Below are 23,613 nucleotides of genomic sequence, written 5' to 3'. Positions count from 1 at the left end.
CAGAGATTCCACACCCTCTCTGGGCAAACTGTCCCAGTGCTCGGTCACTGCACAGTAAAGTTCTTCCTCACATTTAGGTGGAACTTCCTGTGCATCAGTTTCTGCCCATTGCCTCTTGTTCCATTGCTTGGCACCACCGAGAAGAGCCTGGCCCCATCCTCTTGGCACCTTCGCTATAGATACTGACAGACATTGACGAGGTCCCCTCTCCGTCGTCTCTTCTCGAGTCTTTACAGGCCCAGCTCTCTCAGCCTTTCCTCATCAGAGAGATGCTCCAGTCCCTTAATCATCTTTATTTGCCTTCGCTGGACTGGCTCTAGGAGCTGCAGGTCTCTGTTGTAGCTAGGAGCCCAGAAATGGACAGTAATGCTGGACACAGTAGTGGCTCCCCCCCTCTTCAGAGAATGGGCTGCTCCAACCTCCCCACGCCCGCCTACAGCCCAGGTTTTGCCGCGAAATTCGGTAAGGTGCGGGCGGCTCCACGCTAGGTTGCGGGGGGGGAAGGCGATGTGCCATTACTGGGGGCAGCCTCTGTCTGTATCACAAGTAGCAACCTGCATTATAGTTCTTTCTCTACTGTAGCAGACCGAGAGGGGAGAGACCCTCGCTTCGGGGGTCCAGAGGATTAGTCTCCTTCCTCCTTTCCCTCTCGGTTCCGCATCCCCCCTGTGTGCCTTCGTTGGGCGCTCCCGTTACGATCGCGCCTCGCCATTGGCCAGAAAGCCCGGGCGAGCGCGCGCACGCCGCTGGCTTTGGCGCGGAGCGTGGCGGCGTTTGCGGCTGCACAGGTGGCTGGGCGCAGCGGGCAGGGGTCGCGGCTGCCGAGGGGAGGAAAGGGACGGAACCCGCCGGTCGGCTCTCGGCCGAGTAGCGGAGCGCCCGCCGCGCTCATTCTTCGCGCTGACCCCCTGCCCCCAGGTAGGACCGCAGCTGGGACCGGAGCAGCGCCATGTCGTCGCCAGCCTCCACTCCTAGCCGCCGACGGAGCAAGCGCGGCCGGGGCAGCAACCCCCCGACTCGTAAGTGCTGCGGCGGGAGGGGGCCGGCGGGGTGCGCTCCCCCGCCCTGGGGGTGCTCTCCCATCCCCCGCCTCCGTCCGCCCGGTGCGGCGGCCTGGCTATTGTAACTCCGGTCCGCTTGTGTCTCTTGCAGCACAAGATGCTCGCTCTCCTCCTTCCCAGAAGCGTCGGACAGACGACCCCACCTCCACCGGGGACCTGCAGCCCATGCCCACGTCCCCGCCCGCCGACGCGCAGAGCCCCGGCGCCGCCGATGCGCTGTTCTCCAGCCCGCCGCAGTTCCGCCACTCCGGTATGCTCGGGCTGGGGCGGCTCCGTGCCTGGGCGGGCCCTGGGGATGCAGCCCGGGGGGCCGCCTGCACTGCCGTGGGGCGGGCCAGCGCTGGGCCAGATCCCGCTGAAAAACGCTCGAGGGAGAAATGAGCGCTGTCTCACGTTTCTCATTTGACTTTAGTGTACTGAACTCTGCAGGAGTGCAGTCAGTGTCTGGGATGCAGGTCTCTATCGTAGCTTCCAGTTAGCGTGGGAATATGCATCAAGGAATAGACAGTTTTTAAAATTTATTTATAGAAAAAAATAATAAAACTGCTAACTCAGAAGGAATTAGTTTTTTGCCATAGAAAGGCTTTCTTGTTTTTACATATAGGATTGTTTTTAATTCTAGTAACTGTTGTGTCTCTTGCTCTACGACCCCCAAAATACTAAAAAAAAGTGTTTCATCTATAATTCTGTATGTTTTTATGCTTGAACTCCAGTGTAGTTTTAAAATGCAGTACTGCTGTAAAGTTTTCTAGGGAAGCTTTATTTGAACTTGGGATCTTTGAGACAAGCTGTTAATACAAAGAAAAGTTTTAGGGAGACTGGCAACATCTTTATTCTGTGTTTTGACAGAACACTGGGCTTGACTGATACTACTCATTTTATGACAGAGTTGAAGGACCAATGAGGCAAATGCAGAGGCTGAATTTTAGTCTGCTGTAGATGTACAATGCCTCAATAATCATTACAAACCGCTTCTTTTTATAGCCATTCCTCTTGACTTTGACATCAGTTCACCGCTGACATACGGCACACCCAGCTCCAGGGTAGAGGGTACCCCACGAAGTGGTGCACGAGGAACTCCAGTCAGGCAGAGGCCGGATCTCGGGTCTGTCCGGAAAGCCAGACAAGTGGATTTACACTCGGATGGGGTAGGTGGTTGTCTCACCTCTTGTATCTGACAACTTCGTTTTGAACATATAAATATTTGTATATGTTTAATGTGTTTCCATGCAGCTGGCTGAGGATATAGTAGCAACTGAGCAATCTCTTGGACAAAAGCTTGTTATTTGGGGAACAGATGTTAATGTGGCCTCGTGCAAAGAAAAATTCCAGGTGGGTTTTGTTTCTTCCTCTTTTTTAAATTGAAAGCTACTTTGATTTAAACAAGTATTAGTTGAATCCGATACAAAGGAGGTGTTTGTACTGCTGAATTCTGCTAATTTTTCCTGATTTTCTTTTACCTCTAACTTTCAGAGATTTCTCCAGCGCTTTATTGATCCACTGGATAAAGAGGATGAAGACATTGGCCTGGATCTTAATGAGCCACGCTATATGCAGCGACTTCAAGAGGTACTTCTAATGCAGTATTTTGTAATTCAGATTTTCTTTTTTCAGTCTTGCATGCCATTGTGCTAAAGATTTCTTACCTCCCTTGCAGATTAATATGGTTGGGGAACCATTCCTGAACGTAAATTGTGACCATCTAAGATCATTTGATGAAAATCTCTACAGGCAACTGATCTGCTATCCTCAGGTGAAGTAGTGCACTTGTTTTCTGGCTTTCAAGTGGTTCTTTCCTATTTCTGGGTTTTAAAATGCTTGTTTAAATGCAGTGCATACTCTGTGTGTGTGTTTGGTGCAATCTCAATGGCTACTTTATTTTACTGACTATAAGATGTCTTGTTTCATAGTAGGTGGTCATAGAAACAGGGAGTACCTCGTGCATGCAAAGTGAACTGGTGAACTGCAATGTCCAGAGTTGTGTGCTTCCACCCCTTGCAATACTCAAGTGAATGAATAAATCTGATCCAAACAGCAGGTGCTGTGTTACGTAGGAAGATGTTCAGATGATGTCACTTTTAGTCATTACTGGCTGATCAGCAGCACATAAAATGCTTTATGCAGAATTACTTCATTCTGTGATTTAACTTGTAAGCTCTTTCTAATACAGGAAGTTATCCCAACTTTCGACATGGCTGCCAATGAGATCTTTTTTGATCGTTACCCTGATTCAATACTAGAGCATCAAATTCAAGTAAGGCCATATAATGCACTGAAGACCAGGAATATGAGAAATCTAAACCCTGAAGGTAAACTTTTTGCTTGCCATGTTAGAAAAGAATCTTAAAGATTTCCATAAACTTAGTAAATACCAACATAAGATAAAGACTGTATAAAACTGTACTTGTGGTCCATCCAGACCAATATCTTCCATTCATGTCTTTTTCAGAAGAATGTGATTTAAAACCCAAAGAGAATAATCTATCCATAAAGGAAATATATCCTGTCATCAACTACTCATGTTCTTAGTTCTGGAAGTGCAAAGGATTCTTTGTTTTGTATACATACTCCTGTAAATTAGAATATTTGTATTATGCATTTATGATTCTTTTTGCTTGAACAAAATAGTAGTAATCCGCCTGTCTACCTTCTGCCTAAAAACTATTGTAACGTGAACTTTTGAAGGTTATTTAAATTTTAGGAGTATGAGGACGTGACATGAGTCCCTGTATTTCTGTAGACATTGATCAACTCATCACCATCAGTGGCATGGTCATCAGAAGCTCCCAGTTAATTCCTGAGATGCAGGAAGCATTCTTCAGATGCCAGGTTTGCTCTTTCACCACCAGAGTGGAAATCGACCGTGGCAGGATTGCTGAACCATCAGTGTGCAAGAACTGTAACACAACGCACAGTATGGCGCTGATTCACAACAGATCCATGTTCTCTGACAAACAGATGGTATGTTGGCTTAGGTAGTGGCTAAAATGAAAGAATTGCAAGTTTTTGCTCCCCCACCCTCCTAAAATCATCAACAGCATGAGTTATGTATCTTGGGATTGAATGCTTTGAAAAGAAAAAGTGTTTTGGAACATGGAAATGGGTGAAACAACTTAGTGAAACAGTAAGTCTACTTTGGACAAGAAATGCATTAGGTGGATGAAATGAAGTATGTACGTCTCTTAATGTTTCTATATGGAAGCCACTTTATATACAGTTTGTCCACTTCTGTCTAGACTAGGTGAGCCTTGTTGGTAGCAGCATTTTATCCATGCCAGTAGCAATAACAGAATTCTCATTTTCATAATCTTTTGTAATCAGTAATCAGTTTTGCTGTTTGGGTAGGGATATTTTGTTCCTAAGCAGTGTTCCTGATTCATAATTATGCTAAAGACTGTGTTAATACAAAATCCTGTTGTATGCTCTGTGGAAAAGCTCTGCTTTTTTGCAACTGAAACTTAAATGGTGTTTTTGCTAGATCAAACTGCAGGAGTCTCCTGAAGATATGCCAGCTGGACAGACGCCGCATACGGTGGCACTCTTTGCTCACAATGACCTTGTTGATAAGGTTCAGCCAGGTGACAGAGTTAATGTCACAGGTAAAATTTGGTTTGAGTATTTCCATTTTTCTTTTTTACTGATCTTAACTGTGTGTAAAGGGACCTGATGGAATGCACTTCCAAGTGCTGAGGAAGTTGGACACTTTCTTTGCAAGGGCACTCAATTAACTTCAGAAAGTCATGCTGACTAGCTAAAATACTAGAAAAAAGCCAGTGGCACTCCCTACAGTGAGGAGGAGACGTGGGGAACTGCAGGGCACTCAGCTTCATCTTGAGCCCTGGGAAAGGTGACAGAGCTAATAATCCTGTAAACCTTTTCTTACTGGGACAGTGTTCTACACCCTCAGCAAACTCGCAGACAAAAACAAAACTGGAAGGAAGCTGTGGTGCCAATATTCTCCTGGGCTGTATTAGGAGTGTTGCCAGCTCTTTGAAGGAGTACTGGGTCCAATTGTGGGGTCTCCCAGGGCAAGGGAGACACGAACATACAGGAGTGAATTCAGCAAAGGGCTGTGACGATAACAGAAGCCTTGGTCATGCATGGAAAGGCTGAGAAAGCTGCTCAACCTGGAGAATAGAAGGCTTGGGGGAATCTTAGCAGCATGTTTAGACACCTGATTTGGTGTGGGTGGAGGGTTGGTAGCGTCGAGAACACAAAACCAGATTGTTCTTAATGATGCCCAGTGGCACACAAAGGGCACAAGGTGAAATACAGGCAATTCTGGTTAAAAATAAAAACTTCTTTACTGTTTGTGTGGTCGAGCCTCATCACAGGTTGACTGGCAAGGCTGTGTGGAATCTTTGTCCTTAGAGATACTCAAAACCTGATGGGACACAGCCTTTAGCAAGCAGTGGACTCCAGCTGACTCCAGTTTGACCCCATGATTGGACTAGACATCCCCAGGCTGTCTGACCTTGATTCCTTTATTCTGAAGCTGTAGCTGAAGAAGAGAGAGTATCCTAAATAGTGTCTGCAGTCAGGAGAGTGATAATGTAGAGTAAGTCTTGTGATACTACAGCAACATGTTATAAACCATTTTGCTTTAAAACAACTGCTGTAAAAAAACCCAAGCTGTTTGAAATGCATTAGAAATCTGTTATTAAACTCAGCACTTAAAAAGAGGGGGAAAGGCTGACTGGAGTGGGAATTTTAAAGGCATCAAACCTTAGTTTTTTTTCAAAAAACTGAGGTTTCATTGTTGAGAACACTTCTGGTATGAATGTAAAATATATATGTCCATCTGCAAAAATGGGTCTAGGTGACTTAAATATGGCTTCTACATGACTTACAGTGAGAAATTAGAGGACAAAGTATTTAGGCTGTTTAGAAAAGCTCTACTCCTTCTGGGAACTTGTAAAATGTTTAGGGTTTGGAATTAGTATGTTTCTCCATATATAATGTTATGATTGGAATTTATATTTAGGTATCTACAGGGCAGTCCCCATTCGAGTAAATCCCCGTGTCAGCAGTGTGAAATCCGTGTATAAGACCCACATTGATGTCATACACTACCGCAAGACAGACTCCAAACGCCTGCACGGTGTTGATGAGGAAACTGAGCAAAAGAGGTTTACAGAGGAACGTGTGGAATTGCTCAAAGAGCTTTCTAAAAAAGCAGACATATATGAGAGGCTTGCTTTTGCATTGGCTCCAAGTATCTATGAGCATGAAGATATCAAAAAGGTGAAAAGTTCTTTATTTCTCTTGCAAGACATGTATTTTTATGTGTATATGTTTGTAGTTACTGTTTGTTGTTAATGTATCTTGAAACTTAAAAATTCAAAAAGCTGTTATCTTGAGCAGTCTTAAAATGTCATGGTCTTGCCAGGGTGGAGTTGGTTGTAAGCGTATCGTAATTCTTTTTAAGCTATTAAGGAATGTTAATTAGAGGGAAGCTAGTTGAAAAGGTAGGAAGGCAGCAGAACTGGGAAAATTTAATTGCAGGATGTATTTTGGACATTTCCTGGAAATTCAGATTACTGATTATCAAAGGAAAGTAAGTACCTGTAACATAGTAACTGTGCTTGCTGAGATGCATCATTCACAAAGAGTGGCTTCAAAATGACATGTGGTTGACTCTGAATTACAGAGTATCAAAACATTTACTTGGATGTATCCAAGAAGGGACTGTTCCAAAAAAGTATCAACTGAGGTACTAGAACATTGTGAAAACTGCAATCAGTAGGAGGTCTCAAGTTACTGTGAGAAATCAAACACTCCTCTTCCAAGTATATTCCTTTGAGGTTTTTTTAATAGAGTTATACATTATTACTGTTCACAAGTTCCTGAAAGTGTAATTCAAAACCATTCAGTGATTTACTTATGAAATGGGAACACAGTAATGACAGTTCCTTTTGTTGTTGCCTTCTCAAAATGCTAATAAAGGCACATCAAGTCTAGGGGGTGGAGTTGAAGAAAACTGAAGGACCCTTCATCAAAGGGGATTCTTCAGGTTCCAACCAAAATCTGGTTACAACATACAAAATTTCTGTCTTTAATGCTTGAAACCATGCAGATGCACTGAGTAATACACAATACTGCAGTTGTGTATTGCAGTTGCACAACTGCAATACTGCACAACTGCAACACTGCAATATTAGCAGTGTTTGTTTTTCACATGTTTCAGCTGAACAGTTGTATTTGTTCAGTTACATCTATACAATTGATATTTTCATTTTTATAGGGTATTCTGCTTCAGCTTTTTGGTGGATCAAGAAAGGATTTTACTCACACAGGAAGAGGGAACTTTCGTGCAGAGATCAACATTCTTCTCTGTGGTGATCCTGGTACTAGCAAATCCCAGCTGCTCCAGTATGTGTATAACCTGGTTCCTCGAGGCCAGTATACTTCTGGCAAAGGCTCAAGTGCAGTTGGTCTTACTGCATATGTGATGAAGGATCCAGAAACACGACAGCTGGTTCTCCAGACAGGAGCTCTAGTACTTAGTGACAATGGCATTTGCTGCATTGATGAGTTTGATAAAATGAACGAAAGCACAAGGTCAGTTCTACATGAAGTAATGGAACAACAGACACTCTCCATTGCAAAGGTAAATGAAACTGAAGTTATTCCTAGGGGATTTTGCTCTTGCTTTACTCAGAGGCTTTCACAATGCAGTTTTTGACTACAGAATCCACCTAATAACATTGGTGATCTCATGAAATTGGAGGAAGGTTTTGGTGGCACAGCTGCAGCTGGTTTCAGAGATGTTTTTCCTTTTGACAGGCTGGAATTATTTGCCAATTGAATGCTCGTACATCTATCCTAGCAGCAGCTAATCCTATAGAATCACAGTGGAATCCAAAAAAGACTACTATTGAAAACATTCAGCTTCCTCATACGCTACTGTCAAGGTACTGAACTGCACTGTGTGTGTCATTTTTAGGGGATGTTACACTTCCTCTTCTGAAAATCATTGCATGTAATAGAATACAGCTACTGTGTTGTTCACAACCTAATGGAAAACCTTTACAGCACATATTTTAAATGCTGTCCTTACAGTATCCCTGTGAGCACAGGAGTGCCTTTTAGTCTTTACATGTTGACCTTGAAGAGCAGGTGTGATAAAATCTGTAGGATCTCTTTTATTTAATTCTATGTTGTTTCATAATCATCTCCTCAAAAAGAGCTGTTCTGGAACTTAGGGTATTGATAACTTTAACAAAAATTCAGGATGCTTTTCTTAGCTCCGTAAAGATTTTAAAGTGAAACACTGATGATCAGGGAGCTCAGCAGCTGAGGTGGTAGAGTCCTAAGATCTGTTCCTGCTTCATGCTGCTTTGTAAAATTTACCTGAGGAGGTGGTAGCAGTGCTGGTCAGTCATTTGGGCAATAGCTGTTAGAGCCACATTTAGTACTTGCTGACAGAAAATTAAACTACATGCTGGAGTTGCTTCTTGTTAAGAATTTCCACAGCAACTGGAAATTTGAAGTACACTTATGCTATGCTGGATATCCTGAGAACACTTATGGCTTAAATTTCAATTAAGAGCTACTAAGTTTGAGCAGCATCTCAATTCCACCATTTATTGGATTTAAGCCTACAAAAGTAAATTATTGGCTGGCTAAAAATGCAATATCCTTGTCTGCTTTTGGTTGAGACTTGTTTAATATATTGTTTGTAAAATTATAAACCATTTTCTTCAGGATTAAACTGCAAGTGCTTTTTGAATTGTAATTTTATTTAGTTGCATTTTTTTGTTGTATTTCAGGGCAGTATCATTAGCAGCAAGTTCCATGCATTTTTTTACATGTGTGGGATTTCTTGTTTGTGGCAGTTGCAACTTTCTTTAGGGGGAAGGTGTGGGGTGTGGATTTTTTAAGGAAACACTATATGTCAGCCTTGAACATGGAATCTGAATTTTGCATAATGTACCCTGCTTTCAAAATTTCAAGTCTATAGGGTGTAAGCAAATCCATTGTGTTGTTCTGTACCTTGATAATTGTAGAAAAATTTTCTTTCTGGTGTGAGAAAGTAATTTCTACTGAGAGTAGGAATTAACAGTCTAATAACTCCTACCTGTACCTATTATGTCAAATCATTCTAAGCCAAGTACCTAAAAGACACAAAAGTATGCACACTAATAGTGGATCATATCCCATTTAGATTTGACTTGATCTTTTTGATGTTGGATCCACGGGATGAAGCTTATGACAGACGCCTTGCTCGCCATTTGGTTTCACTGTACTACCAAAGTGAAGAAAAGATGGAGGAGGAATACATGGATATGGCAGTACTGAGGGATTACATTGCATATGCTCGGAGTTATGTAAATCCCAGATTAGGTGAAGAAGCAGGCCAAGCCCTTATTGAGGTAAATGAGTTGCTGCTGAGAATGTTCAGAGTCTTTCCTGACTTGTCAGAAGTGTTGAGATTCCCTCGTACATAGACTATCTACATAACAACCTTCTGTAAGATCCTTGGAAAAAAAAGGTCTTTAATAGAAAGAGGGATCAGATTAGTCATTCTGAATTCTAATGTTCAGCTTTCAGATATGTTGGTTTGGTTCCATCACATAAAACACATTAAAGTCTACCAAAGCAAAATGTATCATCATAGACACAAGTACTGCTCTATAAGACTAATCCAGAATTCTAAAGTGATTCAAAACTTGATTAATTAACCATGGTTTAATTGCTTTATAATGGAAAAAAAATTATTTGATGTGGTTATTCATCACTGCAGACAAACCGCGGAGGTCTGTGAGCAGAAATACAGTATTTAGAATGGCTTGCCAGAAATGCTCATATTCTGAAATAAGAGGTGTGGGATGCAGGGGACTGAAAAGGAATTAACAGGCAGTGAACTATGTAAGAAGTGTCTCCCCTTCAGGCATACGTGGACATGAGGAAGATTGGCAGTGGCAGGGGAATGGTTTCCGCGTACCCCCGGCAGCTGGAGTCTCTGATCCGGCTGGCCGAGGCGCACGCCAAGGTGCGCCTCTCTGAGAAGGTGGAAACAATTGATGTGGAGGAAGCAAAACGCCTCCATCGGGAGGCACTGAAACAATCTGCTACTGATCCAAAGACCGGCATTGTGGACATATCCATTCTCACAACAGGTTTGTGAAAGCAGGGCCACTGTTGGGCTTTCGTGATTTTTAAAATGTAACTTAACCTGCTCTTCTTTAGCTGATTACTAAAAGGTATTTTCTTTGCTTTTATAAGGAATGAGCGCAACAGCTCGTAAGCGGAAAGAGGAATTGGCTCAAGCCTTACGGAAGCTCATCCAATCAAAGGGTAAAGCACCATCTTTGAAGTACCAACAGCTTTTGGATGATCTCCGAGCACAGTCTGATATAGTAAGTTTCCTGCTTTGTTTTTACATTTCCATTAATGTTTAAAAGCATTTTTTTCCAAATGAACATTCTTGTCCTCAAATCACATTATGGAAGAAAATGGAAACATGAACGATCTGTGGGTATGACTAGAAAGCCAGTTCTTTTACAGACAAATTAATTGAATTTGCAGCACCTTAAGTTTATTCTGGCTTCTGGAATTAGCAAACTCAGCTTCAGGGTTCCAGGCCAGGCTTCAGTTTTCACATAGAACGAAAACTTCAAATAAAAATATTAGAAAATTGATAGAAAGTATAGCATTTTTAATACGTTTGAAGTATTTTCCCCATCTTTATTTGATTTGCTCCTTTTCTTTAAGGCTGTCACGAAGGAAATGTTTGAAGAAGCACTTCGTGCCTTGGCTGATGAGGACTTCCTGACTGTGACTGGAAAGACAGTGAGGCTGCTGTGAGTTACCCTGTGCTTGAGAGCTTGCTGTCACGACTTGTACTTTGCCTTACTCAAGATAGTGTCAGCCTGCAAGATCTTTGAGGTTTGACACTATCATCTGCTATGACAGGCACAGCCTTTCCCTGCCAACCAACTGTCGTGGCTTCTCTTTGCCTTACTATATTGCCACTGCAAGATTTTCACAGCTTGGGCTATCATTTGCTATGACAAGGGTAGTCATGATTAAGTGGCATCACTGTCATTACAAGATATTATGGAAATCCTCATCAATAGTACTACTTACATTTTAGCTAAATGTAATTACTAATATTGCAAGGGCTTTGTGTTTTTATGATGTTTTTACAGCATCGTAACAATATTGCCTGTATTTCCATTTGAATTGTAAAAACTCAAATGACTTTTTAGTAACCGCAATTTTTAATATTAGTATTGCAGTAAGGTGAAATAAAATTATTTGACTTAAAAAGGACTCTTGTGTTAATTTCAAGTACAAATCAGCATATCCTGTGCTGATTTTCCATCTAGAATTCTGCAATTTTTGGAAGTTCATTCTGAGAGCATGAAAGGCACTCTGCTTTTTGTTTTTTTGTTTTGTTTTGTTTTTGTTTTTGTTTGGGTTTTTTTTGACCTGAGTGTACTGTGGAAGCATCCTCAATGTAAAAAAGACATATAGATTCTACTTGAAACCATATTTCTTTACTTCAGTTTTAAGTATGAATGGTTTCTTTACTTCAATTTTAAGTCTGACTAATTAAGATTACCTACCTTTGGTGTAATGACATGTAAGCAGTCCTGAAAGAACAAGGTCTTGTGGCTTGTTTACAGTAATATTCCCAAGGGCCTGGTATGGGTGATTTTTTTAACAGAAAAATACAATGCTTTGTCGACCTTCCTCAGCTGTACAAAGCAGCGCGATTGCTTTATGTTGTCTTTTTTATTTAAGTGCAATGAGCAGGTTAGAATTCTTGCATAACTATTTCAGCCCAACTTGAAATTGGATGTTACTGAGAAATATTCCAAACTGTACTTTGCCTTCACTTCATGAAGATGGAAAAAAAAATAATCCATCTATTTACTTACTTGAAGTGATCTTGGATTATACTGTGTTCATTGTAAAAGAATGATGAGTCTTTCTCTAATCATTAGACATTCCTGAGACAGATACCTACATTGTTGTTGTCCACACTGCTTACACTTGATGAGATAAAAATCTGTGTATCAAAGATCATGATCAGAAATAGTTTTTTATAGAACAGGTTTACCATAGCATGTTATGGGGAGAAGAACCCAGTGGCAACACATTGTGAACTGAGAAAAACTTTGCTGAAATAAGTGCCTACACAGCAGGCTATGGCAGTTATGGCTGCCTAAGGCAGACAAAAGGTTGCCCAAGATTTCTCAGAACAATGGGATTTAGTATGCGTATTCTAGGCATCTGCTGATCACACTGAAAGTAGTCACATTTGGGTATGCTATGAATTTTCAGGTATGCCTGAGCATTCAAGGGGAAGGTTAAGTTTTTGGCCTCCAGAGACACACCAAGAAATGGAATAATAAATTTTGCTGATTTCACACACAATTTCTTCCTCATCCATGAACAGACTGAAGATGAGAGGAAATAAGGCCTTTTTGCATGCTGTGAGGTGCTCAGTTAACATTCAGGACCACAAAGTTAGCATAACTGGTGACTGAGATCTAAAAAGCTGCACTTGCTGTGTAGCTTCTGGAAGGGTCAGGGGAAAGTGCACCATAATGAAACACTACATGTCTGGAAAAGGACCAGAAGAAATTAATAAGATGTTGGGGAAGTCAGTGGATCACATAGTCAAGGCTATCTCTGAAGCTGTAACACAAGTGTGCTCTCAGATATGTTAGAGCCATCAGCCTCTTAAAGGCATCTGCAAAATGGAAGTAGGAGAGAAGTCTGAGGAGCTCAATTATGGCCTGCACACAGGACACAGCTAAAAGACATGGATGCTGTAGTGTGCTTTCCGGGAAACAGACTTGGGAGGAAAGAGGTAACAGCTTTTAGCTGTAAACTTAAATTGACTGATCCAGCTCATACTACAGCTTCATAAAGATCATTAAAGAAAGAAGATCCTATGTATCTGGGCAGGGATCACAACAGACAGCTGGGGAAGAACCAGCATTCTGAAACTATTTCTACTGTGTGGCCAAGACACATTAATTCAGGTCTCTAACCATCATTAATACATTGTGTGCTGATTTTGGATGCTGTGCAGTTAATTTTCTTCACAGTGGCTGTTGTGGGGCTGTATTTTAAATTTGTGCTGAACACGGGGTTTATAATACGGAGAAGTGTTATTGCTCAGCAGGGCTTACACAGAGCCAAGGCCTTTTCTGCTTCTCATATTTCCATGTTGACATGGGAGGTAGAGAAGAGACAGCCAGGACAAGTGACTCCAACTGGCCAAAGGGATATTCCAGATCATATGACAACATGCCCAGTATATAACGTGGGGGGAAGAAGGAGGAAGCGGGGGTACACTTGAAGTGATGTCATTTGTCTTCCCAAGTAACTATTACATGTGATGGGGCCCTGCTCTCCTCGGGATGGCTGGACACCTGCCTGCCCATGAGAAACAGTGAGTTAATTCCTTGGTTTTGCTTTGCTTGTGTGCCTGGCTTTTGGTTTCCCTATTAAACTGCCTTTATTTCAACCACTGAGCTCTCCAGCTCAGTTGTCTCCCTGCTGGTGGGGGAGTGAGTGAGGAACTGTGTAGGGCTTGGTGACTGGCTGGGGTTAAACCACGAAGCATTGTTTTTCATTAAGCATGGAAAAGTGTCATACTGCAGAATTCTCTTCCTGCTCAATTTAACTTACACTGTCCAGGAAGTCAATTGTTGCAACAGAGGCTTGACCTACACAGTTATATAAGCCTGATTTAGGTAGTAAGGGCAGAGGAAGAAAAGGAGGAAGGAAAAAAAATCAGTTTTACTCCAATGAAAACAAAACTAACATTTTACAGAGACAATTACACATTTTGTTCGGTAGTGGGGATGATTTCCTGTCTGGCAAAAGAGTGGAGAATGCGGGCATCGATCCCGCTACCTCTCGCATGCTAAGCGAGCGCTCTACCATTTGAGCTAATTCCCCCCCTTCCGGTTGCTCCTGGGATCACAGGACTCTGATCTCTGCGAGCTTCTAAAACCGCAGTTCCACACGCAGAACGCAGTGTTCCCTCTCTGCTCACAAAAGAGAACACGTTCAACTTCGATTCCAGAATCATACATTTGTAGTACTTCGTTTAGCATTTACAAATCAATCAGCAAGAAACAAGGCAAAATGGAACAGACACGTTTTCCAGCTGTGTGCATATAATAATAAAAAACAACCCGTTCGGCACTTGCCATTCACGAAGGAAAGTGCGTTGTGGCATTTCGCTTTCGTGCTATATGCGTCAGGCTTTGTTTAAGTATTTTTTTCAAATACTCGTAGTGGAGTATTTTTCACTCCCACGAGGGGCAAAATCAGCAGTGGAGAATGCGGGCATCGATCCCGCTACCTCTCGCATGCTAAGCGAGCGCTCTACCATTTGAGCTAATTCCCCCTGCCCGCAGCGCTGACATCCTGTAGCTTCAGACTCAATAGCTGTAAATACAAACTGCACGCTGCTCTTCCTCCGCTTTTTCACCGCGGGGAGTAACCCCAGGGCAGCCGTTCTGAGCATTTAACTACCGCCTGACCTGGTTTTGCCCACGATGACAAAGATACTGACGCGGTAAGGCGGAGTAATGCGATAAGGCACTTCACGCGAACGTGCGCCACAAACCCGTGCCCTGCAGCCTTTCAGCGCCACCTGCCACACGCTAGATTTGTCCTCCTACACTCAGGGAAATCGCATCACAGAAAACGCAGTGGAGCAGCTTGAGGATAATACAAAACTCGCGTTTGCCCTGATGTCCCCCCAAGAGACCATCTAGATAGCCGAACTCAAGCCTGATTAAATTAACTTATATCAGTTCCCATTAGCATTGACAAGAAGATGCATTGAAGTGATCTCTCAATGATCTCTGAGGTCTCTACCAACCTAGTCATTCTGTGGAACTGTGTTAAATGAAAGTAAGTGGACACAAAGCCTTCAAAACTGAAACACCCTGATTTTTTTTTAATGGAACCTAAGAAGGTTGGGCTATTTTTCAGACATAAGTGAGGACGTTTTCCCAACTAGGTTAAGAAATTAGGACATTTTACTCACCATCTTAAATGAAAACTTAGCAACACTCACAACAAATTCATGCTCACAAAAAAATGTTGTCAGTTATATAAAATACATGTTTTAATAATTGAAAATAATGTAGAGATCTTTCCTCACCCTTATCTGGCTTGGGCATTAAATCAACTGCTTTTCTGTGAACCAAATGGGTGAAGCTTAAGGCCTTTTTCATGGTGGCAGAGTGAGATGTGGTGGTGAAAAACAGGGAGAGGTAATCTGCCTTTTTCTTAATGACTCGAACTGCACAGGGTCGATAAGGAAAACTGCCCACAGAGCTGAACCTCGTGCAACACGATACGGGAGAGATCCTGGCCACAGGCATGCAGGGGCCATCAGTGAGCCTAAGATACACATATGCCTGTGAGAAGGACTGAAACTGCTTTTGCATTTGCTTTCCCCCATCAAGACTGCTCAGGTGAGGTAGATAAAATCACCTCCAATATAATTCAAGAAGTGTTAAGGATAAATTTTATTTTTTTTATTGTGCAGAGACTGAGGTTAGGCAGGATAATATTTGAATTTTAAGAGAATGTTTGCAGCCACACTGCAGTTGTCGTTCCATATCTCGACCTGTAATTGGATTCTAACAGATTTGGAGTAATACATTACCTAGGACAAGTTGTAACTTGCTGATGCTCAGTTTTGAAATTTATTTTGTTTTGACTGATTGCTGCCATCCAGTGAGTTAAATCCTTCAGAGAAAACCACCAGTACTTGTATTGTTGAATTATTGCACACACTTTAGTTTACTAGCAGGACTTAGTCCTCTGCATTTAAACAGAGCATATCAGTGTATCCACTCTCTCTGTAAACTGTATTTTCTTTCTTGAAATCTAGAAAGCATTCTTTGATTTAACAGCCTGTGAATAGAGGTTTAGCCATGTGCTTCCTACTGCAAAGTCAGTCAGTATGACTATAGGTGAATTTTTCTATTTATGAAATGTGCTTAGTAATCCCATATATTTAAAATGCAATATTATTTGGACAGAATTATCAAAGTCAATAAATAAAGGTGGACATACAAATCATTTCTATAATATAACACAAGAATATATGAATGAATTTTTGCTCTCCAAAAAAGTAAGCATGAACTTTTAAACCACTGTCCTTATAATTTATGTATGTTTAATTAGAAAACAAAGTTGGAAAAGGAACTGAAGACTTGAAAAAAAAGGAGAAGAAAAGTCTCACTGTGCTTGAGTGACTTCTTAGGGTAATCTTTCTAAATTTACAAACCTTTTTGTAAGAGACGTAAGAAAATGAGTTCTCTCTCCTTCAATAAAAGCTAGAGGATGCACTGCTCAGGAAAACGAATTGTTTTATCCAAGGAACACAGTAGAAAACGCTCCTCATGTGCCAAGTGTGGATCCCGGCGTTTCAGCCATCGGCTATTCCACATAAATTCGGAGGTGGCTCAGCGTTGTTGGGCAGAGCGACTCAACACGGCAAAGCGCGGTGATTCAGGACAAGTGCCGTTGTTGGGCAGAGCGACTCAACACAGCAAAGCGCGGTGATTCAGGACAAGTGCCGTTGTTGGGCAGAGCGACTCAACACGGCAAAGCGCGGTGATTCAGGACAAGTGCCGCCGCCCGGAACAGCCCGGGGCAAGGGGAATTAGCTCAAATGGTAGAGCGCTCGCTTAGCATGCGAGAGGTAGCGGGATCGATGCCCGCATTCTCCACTCTTTTGATCGGCTGCGGGAAAAGATTTTCTTCCATGAACTGTCCCGGGTTTGTGGTAGAAAATCCTCAGCAGGGAATACAGACCACCTCACGCGGCAAAAAAAAGGGGAGAAGGAATGTTAATTGAATGGATTACACTTGTGCGCTGGCCGAGGAACAACTTCTTCATAAACCCACCTAAACTAACCCTGTTAGTCTGTGATGGAGGAAAAAAGAAATAGCCGCTTCCGTCCCTTACCACTGCACCGAATGTGAGCATTTATGATTACTTTTTAATGATACGAAAAGTTACTGGAATTGTCTCTGCGAAGATGTAAAAGTTTGTAGTTGTCTATATAAATCATCAGCTCACCACAGAATTAGTGTCTTTCAGCTACCTTGCACCCGCTGTAGGATGATGGGGAGGGCACACTTGTTCCTAACGTGAGTTTCAAATGATATTCGGTCTCCCACAGTATCATTTAATGTCCTCCTCTAGGCACGAGAAGAAGATAATTTGCACTTAAAAAAAAAAAAAAGCTCAGCTCTGATTAACGTTAAAAACTTAAATACTTCATACTACGCCAACGGACTCATTTTAATCCTTATGAAACTGCTCCAGGAAAACGCATCTGAATTCAAAACAACGGCTCAGCAAAAGAGTGGAGAATGCGGGCATCGATCCCGCTACCTCTCGCATGCTAAGCGAGCGCTCTACCATTTGAGCTAATTCCCCCCGCGGGCTCGCCGCCCCCTCCACTGCCCATTGCCGCCTGCGCTTCCCTCACTGCCGGAGACACCGCACGACGCGCGCAAACGCGACCCGCCGTGTCCAGCACAAACAAAACCGCAGGACGCGCTCAAACGCGACCCGCCGTGTCCAACACAAACAAAACCGCAAACAAAACCGCACGACGCGCTCAAACGCGACCCGCCGTGTCCAACACAAACAAAACCGCACGACGCGCTCAAACGCGACCCGCCGTGTCCAACACAAACAAAACCGCGAACAAAACCGCACGACGCGCTCAAACGCGACCCGCCGTGTCCAACGCAAACAAAACTTCCTCGCCCAAATCCCGGTAGCTGGGCAGTCCGAGCTCTTCTGATCCCCTCTCGAAGTCAGGGCCGGCAATAACAGCGCTCAGCCCTTCAGCGAAACGCAGAAACAATTAGGTCTTCCTGCAAGAGCACTGCTTTTGACAGCCGTAGTGGGAATTTTGCCTAATACGATATCTGGACTCCTTGAGGCAACAGCAGGCGCTCTGTTCAGCGGAGCTGCATCTGGATAACATCCGGGCTGGTGTTTCCAGGCAATTGCAGACTTATGTTCACACCAAACAACTATTACTGCTTAAGAGAAATCTGGATATATTTAAATACTGTATTTTTTCTAAACCAGATTTTTCCTATTTGTAATCCCCAGGTGGAAGACAATCGGCTAAATGACTTTATCCTTCTCCATTGTTTTACAATATAAAATATAAACGATGGAATAGGTAGAGTTCTTCCAGTTCTTTCTCTTGTGGCAGTAGAGGCTGGGTTCATGTTATAAAAAGGGGGTAAAAAAAAAAGCACCAAAGAGAACACTGGGAAACAAAGTAATAGTTTGTGAAAAATGCATATTTTATGATTGGCTTTTCGCAAATATTAAATTGAATACTATATGTATTATGTTATATTGATTAGAAGTGCTGTATTAACATTTTAATAGTATGGTATATGTAGTTTTGTAGTTAAATATAGAACCTATGTATGTGGGGTTTTTTTTTACTATCTCAAGCAAGAGATGAGATAATGAAGAAACTCTTCACACAGAGATGACAATGATGGGGGCCCATAAAGAATTACTGCCTCCTTATCGGAAAAGACAAACATTCTCCCACCTTCTCTCCGTCTTTATGGAACCACCAGGATTAAGGGGAAGAAGTTGACAAAAACCAGAAAAGTTCTTAATTTGCAAGGAATTTATGCATCATGTATGAGATGTATGAATATGCAACAGGCTACTGCTTTTAAAGATTATTCCTTTGTTCACAAGGCATGCTTATTGGGCTTAAGTGCCCGAGAGCATCCGGACGTCCGTAATTCTTTGCTTTTTATTGTCTTGTAATTGTCCTAAGTCTAAATTTTCATTACTCTAATTGTATTACTATTTTTATAACTATTTTATTATTATTAAACTTTTAAAATTTTAAAAACCAAGTGATTGGCGTTTATAACAAGTTCACATTATTTCCTTATATTTCTCAGGCATTTTTAAGTTGTCATGCTATCGCCAGATAAAGCAACACACACAAATACATTAAAAATCAAAAAAAACCCCTAAAATGTAAAAAAATATACACTTTTACTATAATGAAACAGCAGTGAAAATTCTGTTCTGTGGTTTCACAAACAGCAAGAGAGAGTTGTGAATTTTTGTTACACTTACAATATTAAATAATATGCTTTTCTGGAAAAAAAGGAGTATCTGAAATTAAATTTATTAAATAACTACACAAACAGCTCTTGATTTCCGCAGGATGCTTTGAGACGCATGAATCACGCTGACATATAAAGATCTTTCAAATATCCCCTCTTCAATGACTTAGTGATTACAGAAAACAAAATAACAAAAATTCAGTCTTTGGTCTAGCCCTAAAACTGTATACCAAAAGTCCCATGGACATTCTTCCATTAACAAAATTCCAGGGTATTGCCACCTAACTCCCTCACTCCAATTGAAACAGCTGGCTTTGTCAAAAAATAAAAAAAGTTTTTCCCTTTCCTATTTAATCAATTTGGAAAGAAGCATCTGAAATTAATTTTCAGGAGGTAATTAAGTTTTTACTGCTGGAATAATGCTGCAGATACCACTGACATTTAAGCAACTGGCTGACTGAAAGCCCCACAGGCCAGTGTGCCTGGCAAAGCAAGGAAGCTTGCTACTCCTTCTATTCTGGGATGTTTCACATTTTTCTTAGTATTCCTTCTGAACAAAAACCATTTAAGTCACAAAAACACCTATGCGATAAAACAAACAAGCAAGCAAACAGAACCGTTCTGGATGTGTCTGTATCAGGCTTATAAGAACACAGCCCAGGCAAGACCAGGGTTTCATCAAGCCAGATTCTGAAAGGGCCAGCACATCTACTTGATTTCATTAAGGGAATCCCCAAGCAGCCTTACAACTGCACACAAACTGAAACTTTCAATTTGTGACTAGGCACTGACAATCTTGGCAGGTAGGGTACAATTTACTTAAAATCAAGCAAAACTCAGAATGAACTATAAATTAAGCAGAGACAAAATGAGCAAGGACAGCTCTAATATGTTCCGTTCATTCTGTTAAATAGCCTAACCTTCAAGCTGATAGACAGAGCATTAAAATGAAACAAGTGTGTCCCCAGTTCTGTATCCAGCATTTATCCCATATTTAAAGCATTGAAGGAAACATGTTCTGGACCTCAGAGATAATTTTACTGAAAAGCAGTATCAAAATACGGAACTGAACAGCAAAATCCACACCATCCTCTGGAGGGAAAAAAACCCATGAAAAAAAACCTCAAAATCCAACAGACAGCACCCCACCAAATGCACTGTAAATCACTTAAAAAGCAACACAAGAGACATGCCATGAGTCAGAAGAAACTACCCAGAATCCCTATTTCTGTTTTTAATGGCCACAATGAGAATAAAACTTGATTAGTTGGTGAAGATGTTATTGCTTGTTCATAAAATTTTCCTCCATTTTACCATTATTCATTGATTCATACCCAAAGCACAGGATATAAACATACTAAAGAATTCCCAGAACACAAGAACCAACCAACCAAAAAAAAACACAAACAAACCCTCAAAACATAATAAACACTAGAAATACTTGCTACTTTCCATAGTATTTGCTTCTGCGGTCACCACATTTGAGGAAAATCAGTATAGGCCATCTGGGAGGTTATGCACTAGGACAAAATTCTGTAATATTGGTCAAAGAATCAGCTTAGCCAGGCATCCTAAGTAACTTCAGTTACCAATAGCAGTCACAACAGAAACTTGCAAAAGACAAAATAATTCATATTAAATATACTACTTTTGTAAGAAGCATGACACCAAAATGTTCTTTGTATATACTTACCAGATTAGCATTTAGGTTAACACCATGCTCTCTGTGCACTAATAAGAAGAAGGTAATCTCAGAGCACAGCTCTAAGCAAATAATTTTATGTTACTCTCTGTCATCTCCCTGGGGACCAATACAAAAATCACCCTCAGTATTTCAACCTGTAAAATCTCTAAATTTATGAGGGAGTTGAAATACCAAGAAAACATACAAGTTACCATTCTCTTTCTCTAAAAGGATCCATGGATTTTAGATTTCCACCTAGGTGATCATATGGATTCCAGATTGGCAAAGATTGCATTTTGTTTTCAGATGGGGAAACAGGAAGTCATACATTAACATGATTATATATTTAGGTTTGGTTTTTTTTAAACTCATAGTACGACTTTTTTCTCCAATTTTTTCTGGAAGATCTAGTATTCCTACTAACTTAATTAGTGTTTTAAAAAGTTTCAACATCATGCTGCATGTACAATGCCCTCCTTGAAATAAACAGGATAACAATTCAGAAAAACTGCACTACTAATTTTACATACAAATCAAACTGTTTAATCGTTAATAGCAATGAACAAAGTTGTTACAAAAGCAGTGAGACTGACTATGCCTGAATCCCACTGGATCTGCAAACTTTGTCTTCTAAATCACCACTGTAAGAATCTAAATTTTCTCAACATTCCCTAAAATTCCACGTAGCAGAGAATGTGGGCTAGCTATTAGGCCATCCGGCCAACCAGCTATCTCTAAACAGCACATACAAGATTTTCCTCATGCTCATTTAGTGTGTCTTCCAAGCCATGGATTTCCATAAAATAGTAAACAATCTCTTCACATTTTCAATTTTTATCCACTTTTCACTTTTTGTGCCAAAGTTAACAGGGGTGAGAATGAAGATTTTTCACAGCTTAGAAGACTTAAGGAGGTTCAGATCCCTATATCCTGAGGCTTTTACTAAGGAACAGAACTACATACTCACTAAAGGAGATTTTTTTTCCAGAATAACAGAGTAGTTTTAAGAACAATAACCTCATCCAAATAAATAAATCAACTATTTATAAAAAAACCCCAAGGAACTGGTTATAGGGAAGGAACTGAAAAATGTATTTGGCTGCAATGTTCAAAGACTAGAGGGTTAAGATACACAGAACTCACTGAAGTTCATGTATGTTTAATATCTGGTTACTTAGGTCCATATGAAAAGTTGAAAGCTTTCGTTTTTTAAATTTATACACCACCATTACATACAATAATTTTAAACTAGAACAGGGAAACCAGACTTATCATCAGAGGAGCTGCATTCACTTATGAAGCTACCTGCTAACAGTGTATTCAAAACAGCACAGCCATGCTGAATTAAGACTACAAAAAAGTTTAGGATAGCACCCACTTCAACCCAAGTTATCCTCTGATTTTAGTCTTCCACTTCTCTCCTGTGCTCAGTGTTACACATTAGGTGAACTCTGGAGGAGCATTATCAGAAGTAAAGAGAACAAAAGCTATTAAAATTTACTAATGCAGTGTAGGATTAGTGTGGTTGTAGATGTTGAGAACAACTGAAGGAGGACTGGAGCCTGAGTCTTGGCAGAGCGGCACAAAACCACCTGCCCTGCTGAGGAGCTGCACTGCCCACTGCACCGCCTCCTTCAAACAAACACCCCCATGAGTTCTGAACTACATTTTGTGACACCCACAAAACATGACGGCCAGAAAGCCCCTGGCTAAAAGGCTGTGCACAAACCTCCTCCGCCTGCTTTGTCTTTCGATGGTCTCAGCCCGGACTCGCTCCAGCTGACAACACAGCAGACGCAGCTCCCCATCCCACATGTTCCCACCTTCCCGGCCTCTCAGGACTGGGCTCTGCTCCACCCTTCCCAGGCACTAGGTGTGCCCTGCCCTGTGCTAGAACCTTCCACCCACCCCAATGGCAACTCTCTCCTCCAGGGCAGCTGCTGCCCTCCTTTTATTCCTTTATGGACGGAGCGGTGAGCAGGCAGTGCTGGGAGGTTTGTCATCGTGTGAGAAGGGAAATGCTGTAGCTGGGCTTCCTCCTGATGCTGAGGCAGCTGTTGGGACGGCAGGTAAGTGTCCTAAAGAAAAGCCATCAACCTGCCTGTTGGCCAGCTCTTTTGTCCCCCTGAAGCTGCCTTCTGTATCATCGGGAGAAAAAGTAATGCTGGAAAGAGCAGATTTTTATCCCAGTTTTCCCAGTGCAATGGCTGTAAGTAGCAGGAATGTCAGCTGAGTGTGTACCCCTTTAAATGGACCTAAATATTTTTTTTTCATAATGTAAATTCGTGATAAGGTTTATGCTCATGCATTTTCCTAGTCATTGCTTTGAGGGTGGAGGTTGAAAAACAATTTCAAAAAATGTACATCAATATGCATTTAAGGAGGAGAAATTTCCATTTTCTAACCACATTCCTGATAGTTTCTAACAGCTGAGAACGCGACTTCTGAATAATTTGGATATGCAATATATCTTTCTCTATCACTTTTGGGTTTTTTTTAAAGAGATTATAGAACATAAAGGTTATTTGCAACTAACTGTAACAACTATTCCTGTCTTGCAAACAATCTCAGCTTCTGCACTTTTGACACCAAATACCAGGTTAACTGTTAGCAAGAAGAGGCAGTTTTAGCAGTAAATGGTAAAACTCACCTTCAGTTTATCCAGCCAGTAGGCTTGGTGAAACTGTGTAGGCTAAGGTGCTCCAGCTTACACCCTTTCTTCCACAGTTCCTCGGA

The 23,613-nt window shown here is 41.5% G+C and overlaps 1 protein-coding gene, 1 long non-coding RNA gene and 4 other non-coding genes across 6 annotated transcripts; 2 read left to right on the top strand and 4 right to left on the bottom strand.

The window, feature by feature from the left end:
* Nucleotides 1–853: 853 nt before the first annotated feature.
* Nucleotides 854–11,336, top strand: MCM4 (minichromosome maintenance complex component 4). Its single transcript, XM_068189222.1, has 16 exons — nt 854–1,019; nt 1,153–1,311; nt 2,046–2,209; nt 2,295–2,393; nt 2,535–2,630; nt 2,719–2,814; nt 3,232–3,370; nt 3,802–4,022; nt 4,540–4,660; nt 6,046–6,305; nt 7,306–7,671; nt 7,848–7,975; nt 9,229–9,436; nt 9,955–10,183; nt 10,290–10,423; nt 10,779–11,336. Exons 1-16 carry the CDS (start codon nt 950–952, stop codon nt 10,869–10,871), a joined length of 2,583 nt encoding a protein of 860 aa, XP_068045323.1. The 5' UTR covers nt 854–949; the 3' UTR covers nt 10,872–11,336.
* On the bottom strand, nt 4,382–22,972 carry LOC137473395 (uncharacterized). Its single transcript, XR_010998766.1, has 2 exons — nt 22,607–22,972; nt 4,382–5,562 (listed from the first exon to the last, which is right to left on the bottom strand). It is a non-coding gene; the product is annotated as an uncharacterized lncRNA (long non-coding RNA).
* TRNAA-AGC (transfer RNA alanine (anticodon AGC)) lies at nt 13,916–13,988 on the bottom strand. Its single transcript has one exon. It is a non-coding gene; the product is annotated as a tRNA-Ala (tRNA).
* TRNAA-AGC (transfer RNA alanine (anticodon AGC)) lies at nt 14,370–14,442 on the bottom strand. Its single transcript has one exon. It is a non-coding gene; the product is annotated as a tRNA-Ala (tRNA).
* TRNAA-AGC (transfer RNA alanine (anticodon AGC)) lies at nt 16,717–16,789 on the top strand. The gene has a single exon. It is a non-coding gene; the product is annotated as a tRNA-Ala (tRNA).
* On the bottom strand, nt 17,433–17,505 carry TRNAA-AGC (transfer RNA alanine (anticodon AGC)). Its single transcript has one exon. It is a non-coding gene; the product is annotated as a tRNA-Ala (tRNA).
* Nucleotides 22,973–23,613: the final 641 nt, after the last annotated feature.

Source organism: Anomalospiza imberbis, chromosome 1, assembly GCF_031753505.1.
Source record: "Anomalospiza imberbis isolate Cuckoo-Finch-1a 21T00152 chromosome 1, ASM3175350v1, whole genome shotgun sequence".
Classification (NCBI taxonomy): domain Eukaryota; kingdom Metazoa; phylum Chordata; class Aves; order Passeriformes; family Viduidae; genus Anomalospiza; species Anomalospiza imberbis.
Note: the sequence above shows the minus strand (reverse complement) of the source record. Positions and strands in the feature narration are given on the sequence as shown.